We start from the raw sequence: 10,055 nt of genomic DNA on the forward strand, positions 1-10,055 counted from the left end.
CCTCCACTCCGTCTCGTGACAGTGCAGGTCATGCACGCAAACGTCAGTCGCACCATGCAAAAGTGTCTCAAGATAAGCACAGTTACTGACCAGCAGAAACTACCTCTTGACTTTATAATTGTCTTCTACTTAATTTTTAGTTGTGTGTGTTTTTTTTTACCCTGTGAAGAAGTCACAAACAAACCGTGACCTTGTGAGGCATGTGCTGTTGAAATCCTTTAACACCATTGGTCAGGATCCAGGTGATGTCGCCGAATGACCCATGACCATATTTAGACCTATAACACTTTCTCCTCGTCACGCATTCACTCGCTCATCAGATTGCACAGCCAGGTGTGGATTTCTATTGAAACGAAAAAAAATGCCTCCATCCAACGTAGTCTTAGTGGAATTTGCTCATTTACTCGCATGTCATTAGCTAGCTATAAAGTAAAGTCATTGCACCTTCCTGATTCAAACAACACAATCGTTATGACCCACTGCAATGCAACAAAACCACCAACTGATGCGCTGCTTTTGTCGGTCTAAACACAAACACTGCCCCACATTTTGTAAAGACAAACTAAAACTCACCGAAGACTATACCATCATGATGATATAAATATACTATTATATTCATTTTGATATCATATAAATCGAAATACGGGCAGGTATTTGTGTCCTGCAATCATACATTAAGGCAAAAAAGCTATAAACATGAAAAACATGATTAGAGACAACCCTCATAACCGTTATAAGGTCACCGCTTCTCTTCTCTTCCCTGAACATTTATCACTCTGATTCCTCTAACGTCCGTGTTCTTTGAAATCACCGCATCCCCTTCTGCCATGCCAATCCTTTGGTTTGGTGAGTTATGACTAGACATTAGCAGACAAAGTAAGCAAAGTGAATGCTATGATGGTGCATGGGGGATCTGCTAAATGAAACGATGCCACAGACATTTGGTAGCGACACACGTACATAGCAACTGTGGTTAATAGAAAATAGGCAAAACATAGGCGTCAAAACATCTCATGGCTTATTCTCAGAAAGTAAAAAAAAGAAAAAATCGATAAGAAAAGATGGACTCAAAACGAGTGTGTGTGATTGGTCTGTATCTAAGTTATTATATTACCAGGAGAGCAGCAAAGGAAGACCTACAGCCCAAAACAACTAAAAACTAAATATCACCACAGACACTCCAAGTGTGACAGACACACCACAACAACACCATGAACAGTTAAATCCTTAACTAGAGACAACCAACAAAAAAAATATAAGAAATGCAGACACTCCTGTCCCACAATGCATTGCTTCACGACAGCTCCATTCAGGAAGCTGGTGTTTCAGAAAGGCACAGAGCCATCTTGCACCAGTAGCACTCCTCATAAAGGGAAAAAAAGGGGGGGGGGGGGGTACGGGACGTAGGGCCCCCCCCCGTGTCGCAGCATCTTCCTTTCCATAGCCTCCTCTCTTCTCCTCCTCCAATTCTGTGGATATTTATATGTTTCTTTCCGACAGAAATGGAAAAAATTGTCACCTGGATGTGTAGCTTTTCTGAGTTTCGTATGGCAAACATGGATTTCTAATACTGACTGACACTGTTTAATAATTCCAATAAGAGATGGCTTTTTCCAAAGAGATTTGTTATTTATCCTTGTCCTTCACTTCGCTGTATATGCACACATACAAACACACGCTCAAGTGCGTTATCGGTACCTTTATGGGTGTGCATACACATGTCGTGTTGCTTTGTGTGTGTGTGTAGCTGTGGGTGTCTACATGGCAAATGTGTTGCAATGTGTGCGTCTCTTGTGTACATACTGTGTATGTGGATGTTAAAGTGTACAAATGTTCCCGGTACTGCACGTGTGTACGGTTATTGGAACCTCCCAGCGACCTAGCGTGTGTGTTATTGGTGAGTTCATGTGTGTTTATAAATGTGCATGGCTCTTCCAGAGTGCTACAATGTCTTCCGTGTCCCCGTCGTTAATGCTCAACTCCACTCGTCACGTTCCGATGTTCCTATCGAAATGAACCGGAAGGACTTGTCACCACTCGTAATCTACAGTTGCTGTGTAACTAACTTTTCTCTTAAGCAATAATAATTAATTCCCTTTTTTGAAAAATAGATTTAAAGGTCTGTATTGTCAATGCAGTCTTATTTGTTCTCGGTTCGCCCTGTTAAACGAAAAGAGCGATGGTAGCGTGTGTGCAAGTGAGGAGCGGGAAAACGCGGCGAGGAGGAGTCATGTGTCCTCTGCCGGCGAGCTGGAGTCCTCCTCATCCTCCTCTTCCTCTACAGGACTTGTGTCTAAAAGGCTTTCCTTCTGGCGGGTCACTTCCAGGTGGGCTTTGCGCTCAGTGTCTCCTAGTTCCTCCTCCTCCTCCATCGCCACCTCCGTCTCCTCTTCGATAATGTCCTCCTCCTCCTCCTCCTCCTCCTCCTCCTCCTCTTCCTCTTCCGCGATTCCCGCCACCGCCGCCACCACCGCCGCCGCCGCTTCCTGGCTCCTCCCCTCGTCCGGGGGCCGCCCACAGTCCTGCGTGACGTGGTTGGGGAGGGGCTGGCCGCCGTCGTCGGACTCCCTGTGTTCACTCGGCGGTTCGTCGTCCAGGGTCAGTTCAAACTGGAACTTATCCACGCAGGTGTTCAGGTCCTTGTCCTGGCACACTGGGGGCGGGGAGGGGCTTTGGGGGATGGTACTCTGGTACCAGTCCCGGTTGTCCTCCAGGGTGTCCAGGATGTCCTGGGCATCGGGGTGCACCAGGTCCCCCCACGTCTCCCACAACGGGTGGACGATGTAGTCGATGAAGCCCACCTGCAGCAGGGAAAAGACGACGGATGTAAGAAACAAACCGTTGGGGAGACAGGGGACTTCTGCCTGGGTGTTAGGATACCCAAAACCACCAGATTTTTTGGCAGGTGCGGGTACGAATTCTGCGTTTTGTACAATTTGGATATTATATATTTTACTTTAATAAAAAGGTTTTATCCTTTTTATTGTAGAGCGAGATAGACAGGAAGGTTATGGGAGAGAGAGGGGAAGACGTGCAGCAAAGGACCACAGGCAAGACTTGAACCCGGGTCGCTGCGGTAAGGACTGGGCCTTAATGGTACGCGCTCTACCCCAAGCAACGTTTTTTTCTTTTCTTTATTTTCTTTCTCTTTTCTTGTCTTCTTGAAATAAGTGTGTATTTGGTGTATTTGAAACAATCAGGGAGTCTCACGATAGATAAGGGAGGTATTGGTCATGCCGAGATCAGAAGGACCAGTGTGTGGCCACTAGTGAGGCCACACGATTATATATTTTGTGGTATTATTTGCCAACATGTATAATGTATTCCAGATGGATCAAAGACAGATGAACTCCCACCCATCATGCACCAGAGTGAAAATGACCACTTGTGATGTGGTCATTTTCAGATCGATTTTGACTCCAAAAGTGGTAATGTCCTCCCAGATGTAAGATGGATAATTAAACTCCCATACATCATGCATATGGGGGGGGCATTACCACTCGTGATTTCACAAATGCATTGTGTGACGTGAAAATAATTCATAGAAAAATGATTACTGTATACCAAATTAGTAACAGGAACCCAACCACAAACCAAAAGGTCAGTTCATGCGACCCTATTTCAGGATTTGACTTATATAATGACCAAACATGGCAGTTACCTGGCTCTTTTCCACCGATGCAGTGTGCTTATCACACATGGGACTGATCTCCATCCCTCGCTCTCTCTCCTTGTCTCCCTGTCTGAAGAACTCTTCCATTATTCTCTCCGTCCATTGTCTGTACACAGCCAGAGGCTTGGTGGGATTGCTCAAGTCTGCACAGTGCACCATATTCCTCAGCACCTGCAGAAACACAACCCCCCCCAACAGGTTGTCACATTTCTGGTTCGTCACATTAGATGACGTCTTAGAGATTTGATACAGAAATTGTTGCGGATGTAGTAGACCAGTGTAGAACAGAATATTTCTAATGCATACCTACTTTCACAGTTACCTTTGCAATGTGAATGATTGTAAGATACCTCTCTTTAAAATGTATTTGGTATATATTTTGTCTTAAATGTATTTGAAATGTCTTTTTGTACCATGAAAAGCACTTCAAATGAATGTATTTTTATTATTATTGTTGATGTTAACATTTAACACAATATATCCTAAAAATATATCCCACAACATTTGAAGGACATATTTAGCATCTGATCATCCAACAAGAATAAAACTCAGCCGACACAATTATGTAAGACTTAAACTGAATCTGTGTAGTAGCAAAATAAACAGATATTTTCTTGCTTGTAAGTTGAGAGTTTGTAGTTACTGGAGTAGCAGAATCTAGCATAACCACTACTGTCTACATTCTCTTCCCAATATGTTAAGGTGGAGGTTTCTCAACTCACCTGTATCCGGTCTGTGTAATGGTCCAGCAGCAACACCCCAGAACTTGTCACTTTCTTGGTCTCCACCATCGTTTTCAGGTCTGCCAGCAAACTCATGTGTTTGGACATGTCTGTTGCCAAAACCTGGAAAAAAATAATATCGAAGAGAAGGAAGGAAATTAGGGAAATAAGGAAGGAAGTAAGGATGAAAGGAAAAGGAAATAAAGGAAGAATGGAAGGTGTGAAGGAAGGAAGGAAGGACAGAGGGACAGACTAGGAACTTGTATCTAGAACTCACCATATCAATGACCAGTTTCCGGAGGCTTTGTCTCTGCCTCTTGCTCAGGTTTTGAAAGATGTCACAGTTCTCCTCGTGGAGCAGCTTGAATCCCACGGCCAGGTGATGGTTCTCCAGCACAGACTCATCGTTGTACATCAGGGCTAGCTCTGAGTCTGTGGGAGGGAGCGTCACACATAGGGATTCTCACAAAGCCAGCCGCTTCCTTCTCATTCCATCACCAACATAACGTGACGGATAGTAGCTTAGAAGATTAATAGAAGATGCCAATCGAATCAATGTATAGATTCACCTGACTCATCACCGAGTTGCTAGTTTGCAAATGACCCCTCCTTGTTTTTTTTACAAAATGGTGATATGCGCTGACCTCTAATCTGTTCATCTTTCACTCACTTGTATTGATAAGGAACTGGTTTGACACGCCCGGATGGTCCACATCATGAATGGCAGCAGCAAACAATGCGGCAAGGATCTCTAGGTCGGTGAAAACAGCCTAACGGGGACAAGATGATCCGATATTGTTAGTCCACCAAAAGTACAGATCTACCGATTACCATTAATTCATTAAGCAGAGACTTTTATAACAAACAACAGTGGATTCAGCTGCATGCTATTAAGGTGCAGATAGGGTTTAGGCATCTGATTCAAAGCTGCCTACAGGTCAAACACTCTACTGGCTACTAGACTATCTTGCATTCCATATATATATATATATATATATATATATATATATATATATATATATATATATATACAGTATATATAGTATATATATCCCTACCTGTACTTGTGATGTGAAAAAGAATTTCCCCTTGGGGACAATAAAGTTTAAAGTCTATACACAGTAGTACATCAGATCAAGCTCCAGTCAAGCCAGCTAGAATTAAGCAAGCACTATCAGGCTAGTGAGGCCTGGTAAACCGTGAGCTCACATCTAGAGCCGGCGTGGACAGCAGTACGTGTGTGGACTGTGTGACATCAGCAGCGTGGAGGCTGTTGTGGTAGGCCACGTTGGCGTGATAGTGGTCTTCCAGGGTCATCACGTAGGTGACAAAGGTATCCATGGGGATCCGAAAGGTCTTCATCAGATCTCTCTCCTGGAAGAAAGGGGCCAGAGATGAGAGCCGCGTTAGACTGGCGCTGGGCTGCTATGGACCCCCCCCAGTGTGGACAGCCCCCCCCCCCCCCCCCCCCCCGGTGTGATTGACTCCAGTTGTCTAGTTCTGCCTTCTACATCTTTGATAAAGCTGTTACTACCTCAGTCAAATATGAACCGTTTTCTCAAATGTTTTGAGGGTTTTCGGTCGAGACTGACTACAAACCTGAGACCACAGAGCACTGCGACTGTGCTAACAAAAGATAACAACCTTCACTACGACATCAGAGCAGACAGTACAGTGTAGGTTACCTGGAAGACTGCAAACATCATGCAGCTCAGAGGTCGGTTATTGGAGAACTCAGCCACACTGAATATATTAAGGCCCCACTTATTCAAGTCGTCCAGCTCCTGCCAGAGCAAAAAAAAACAACAAACACATACACATCATTATCACAAATCACAATTCCCCCTCCCCCCAGAATGATCCACATGAGTTGGTCCCCCATACGGATCTACACGCTATTATTTATTCATTTATCTGAGGTTTATTTGAATAGGGACAGCTACAGAAACATAGACAAACGTGAGACATCCAATGTTCGCATCATAGTGTTTCGAGCCAAAGCTAATTTACGACACTTGTGCCTAGTGATTAGCCTGGAAATCCAGACCCACATCTAGAAAGCTGTAGGGTCTGGCAACGAATAATGAAAATGGCCCAACTCGAGGGGCAGAACCAAGCATACATTTGAAAATATCACTGCACGCAATTGGATAACACTACGACCAATCAGAAGAATACAAGGGGTGACGTATCCAGACCAGAGGAGCTAACCAATAGATAAGACTCTTGACATATCCGGTCGGTAAAACAGCAAAGCTTTTGGCCCGCCTATATCAGATACACTGATGTGATTGGTTAATGTTCTGGGCCAGGGGAATCGGGGAGTGAGCATATTGCTCGTTCCCAGAGTGACTCGCTGAGCAAATTCAAATTGTGCTCTCGCGAGAACTCTGGATTTCCAGGGTGCCTAGTGATATGATAGGGTTAGGGTTAGGGTCCGGACGTGCTCCGCCTACCCGAGCCAACGCGTCCTCCTGCTCGGTCTTGACGCCGAAGCGCGGCAGGGCGGAGTTGGAGAGGCTGGAGCTGTGCGTGAGCTTCTTCACTCCGCTGATGTGACACATGGGCTTCTCCTGCTCCCTCAGGGTGGGAGATGGTATCTCCACCTCGTTTTGCTTATCTGCGGAGATCCACACACACACACACACACACACACACACACACACAGAAGAGGGGGAGCGGGGCCAGTGCGGTACAGTGAGACAGGGCCGGGGTTTGGTTCCTACAGGAGACGGTTCATGCTCTCATGGTGTCGTGTTGCCGGCTGCTGCCTGTGCTTTACCTAGGAAAGTTGTGGAGATGTATTCTGACACCTGGTTCCCTGAGCGACTCATCTCAGACAAATGGGACAGCTCGCGGTTCAACATCCTCTTGAACTGGAAGGGAAGGGAGGAGGAGAGGTTTGAGCGGACGGTCAGAACATAGACCACACACACACGCACGCACGCACACACGCAGACACACACACACACACACTGCATGTCGGTTATGCTTGGCAGAGAGAAGTCAGGAGACATGTAGGTACATTATGATATTCATTGGAGATCGGATGGTATTGTATAGTTGGTAGTGTTGGTCTGTTATTTGGTATGCTTTTGAAATCAATAAAACATGTGATATACGTATAAATATATATATATATATAAATATATATATATATATATATATATATATATAGTATAGGTATCTATATATTATAATTGTTTTAATTCTAATGTCATTCATGAGGTGTGGCTGAGAAAATACACATATTCTTTCTCATGGATACTAACGTGCGGGGCCATTATGTCCATGTTCAGATTGTCATGCATGTCATTTATGTGGCATATTCCCTCTCCTCGTATTCCCCCTAATATCATACATCAAGAGGCAGTGCACTTGAACAGTGTGTGTGTGTGTGTGTGTGTGTGTGTGTGTGTGCAGGTTGTGGCCGTGTGAACACATCGATTGTCCTCAAGGTTAAACGTTATCTGAGATGACAAGACATTTCATACATTTCGTATCGGCGAGTAAGAGCCTTCAGCCGCTTCCCCCGGCGAGCCAATCACGGCCAGGCATTTTGGACACAGCCCCCCTCCTCGTCTGTGTGTCCTACTGACTGATCCTTCACACATATAATAATCTCCATGGCAACCGGAGTGGTTGCCGTGGCAACTGCCTCCTCACAGTCAGTCCTTCAGCGCGACGTGCCGAAGCGGCGGCTGCTGCTTGGGTGACAATCTGCGGGAGTCGGCAGGTGTCTCTGACCTTTACCAAGGTCAACGCCTCCCCTCCCCTCGTCTCCCGTCTCCTCTCCCCCTCCCCTCCTCTCCTCTGCTCTCATCCCTTCTTTCTGTCTTGTGTCGGGCTCCTCCTCCTCTCTTTAGACAAACAGCATGCTGCTGTTACTATCACACCTCTATCTGCAGAGCGCTCCACTGACTCACATGCAGGTTTTGCTGTATGTATGTATGTATGTATGTATGTATATATGGACCGTGTGGTCCTGGTGGCAGCTGCTGATTTCTGTGCAGGGCTTCAATATGTTCTGTGTCATTTTTTTGCTTCACTTCGTTTCTTTGTAAGAGGATTCCTGATTGGTCTCTCAATATGGCCATCCAATTAGGAAAAATCATCTTAAAGAAGTGGCCGGTCAGACAGAATAAGTAAGCCGATAACCTTGTGAAGCCCAGTGGGCCCACCTGAGCAGGATCTCTCTCTCTCTCGCTCTCTCTCTCTCTCTCTCTCTCTCTCTCTAGCTCTCTCTCTCTCACTTCCACAGCAATGCTCCCTCACTCTTTCTAAAGCAGCAATGCTGAGTCATAGCTGCCAACCAACACTTGTACAGTGCCAGCCCTAGTGCCAGAACAAACAACACACACACACACACACACACACACACACACACACACACACACACACACACACACACACACACACATATGATGGCCACACATGACAGAAGCATCCATAGTTGTGTACATATGTGAGTGAACCAGTAGGGAACTATTTGATCACGTGTTGAATACGCACAAAAATATTGACACACATTTCATTCTGAGAACGGGTACAGAATGCTATATTTTACTTTCATCTGGTAAAATAATAAACTGCTAAGCATAATGCCACAGAGAATAATCTATATTGCTAATAAGGATTAAATCACAAAACATCACAGGAAACATCATATAGTCCCACCAATGGATACTATTTAAAAAGAAATATAAGCATTATCACAGGGTAAACACAAGAATTTGTATTAAAATAACTATGGAGTAGTCTGGAGGGTGAACACTCAGTAGCAAGAGTAGCTTCTTGCTGCTGTAGAGCCCAGGGCTAGTCCAACTAGCTTCCAGCAGCTAGCTGCTAACTAGCTTGGTTATTGATCACCAAAAATAACAAGTGTGGCAGTGTGTTTGAGCGGGAGGTATTATGCATTATAGAGTTCATCACATTTATCACAATGAATATACGCGTATGACGAGTATATGTATATGTTAACTGTCTACTCTTGTTTCTTTGTTTATTTCATTGAATTTAAAGCTTTTCCAGATGTATTATACCATGTATGAAAATCGTTGTAGCAATGCAGTTATTATGATTAGCAGTTGTAGTAGTAGTAGTAGTAGTAAGACATATTTAATAAGATATACAGTAGAAATACAGTATATATTCTACAAATACAGTTGTTATAATTATTAATGTTGTCGTTGTTGTAATTTCATGTCAAATCCTTTGTGTGGCCATAGTGTTAATACTGCTCACAATCCTGTGACTGATGCATTTGAGCTCCAGCGCAATATTAATATTTATACTGATGATCCATCCATTCAACCAGCTTAGCTCAAGTCCTTTCACCTCATCTCATATTGCTATAAAATGTACACATACTGTATGTTATACAGTGTTACATTCCAATAACAAAGTCTTGTGACCCAGTCTACAGGCTATAGCGTAACAATTCAACCAACTTTGTCATGACATTTGTCACACACATACACACACACACACACACACACACACATCTTCGTAAACATCCATTTGCAAAAGCCCAGCTTGGTTAACCTGACACTGCGCTAGCACAAACACCTGGCTAATACACCTGGCACCCCATGCTAACATACACTCACAAACACACACACACACACACACACACACACACACACACACACACACACACA

At 44.4% G+C, this 10,055-nt stretch overlaps 1 protein-coding gene across 1 annotated transcript; it reads right to left on the minus strand.

The window, feature by feature from the left end:
* Positions 1-1,644: 1,644 nt before the first annotated feature.
* LOC311373598 (3',5'-cyclic-AMP phosphodiesterase 4D-like) lies at positions 1,645-7,679 on the minus strand (the record flags this gene model as incomplete). The annotated part of the gene is made up of 10 exons (XM_084490323.1): positions 1,645-2,801; positions 3,662-3,844; positions 4,396-4,518; positions 4,673-4,827; positions 5,066-5,165; positions 5,605-5,769; positions 6,081-6,179; positions 6,852-7,015; positions 7,178-7,271; positions 7,668-7,679. The coding sequence occupies 10 exons, from the start codon at positions 7,677-7,679 to the stop codon at positions 2,229-2,231; spliced, it is 1,668 nt and encodes a 555-aa protein (XP_084346449.1). The 3' UTR covers positions 1,645-2,228.
* Between the last annotated feature and the right edge of the window lie 2,376 nt (positions 7,680-10,055).

Source organism: Micromesistius poutassou (assembly GCF_964030765.1).
Source record: "Micromesistius poutassou genome assembly, contig: SCAFFOLD_6431, whole genome shotgun sequence".
In the NCBI taxonomy this organism is placed as follows: domain Eukaryota; kingdom Metazoa; phylum Chordata; class Actinopteri; order Gadiformes; family Gadidae; genus Micromesistius; species Micromesistius poutassou.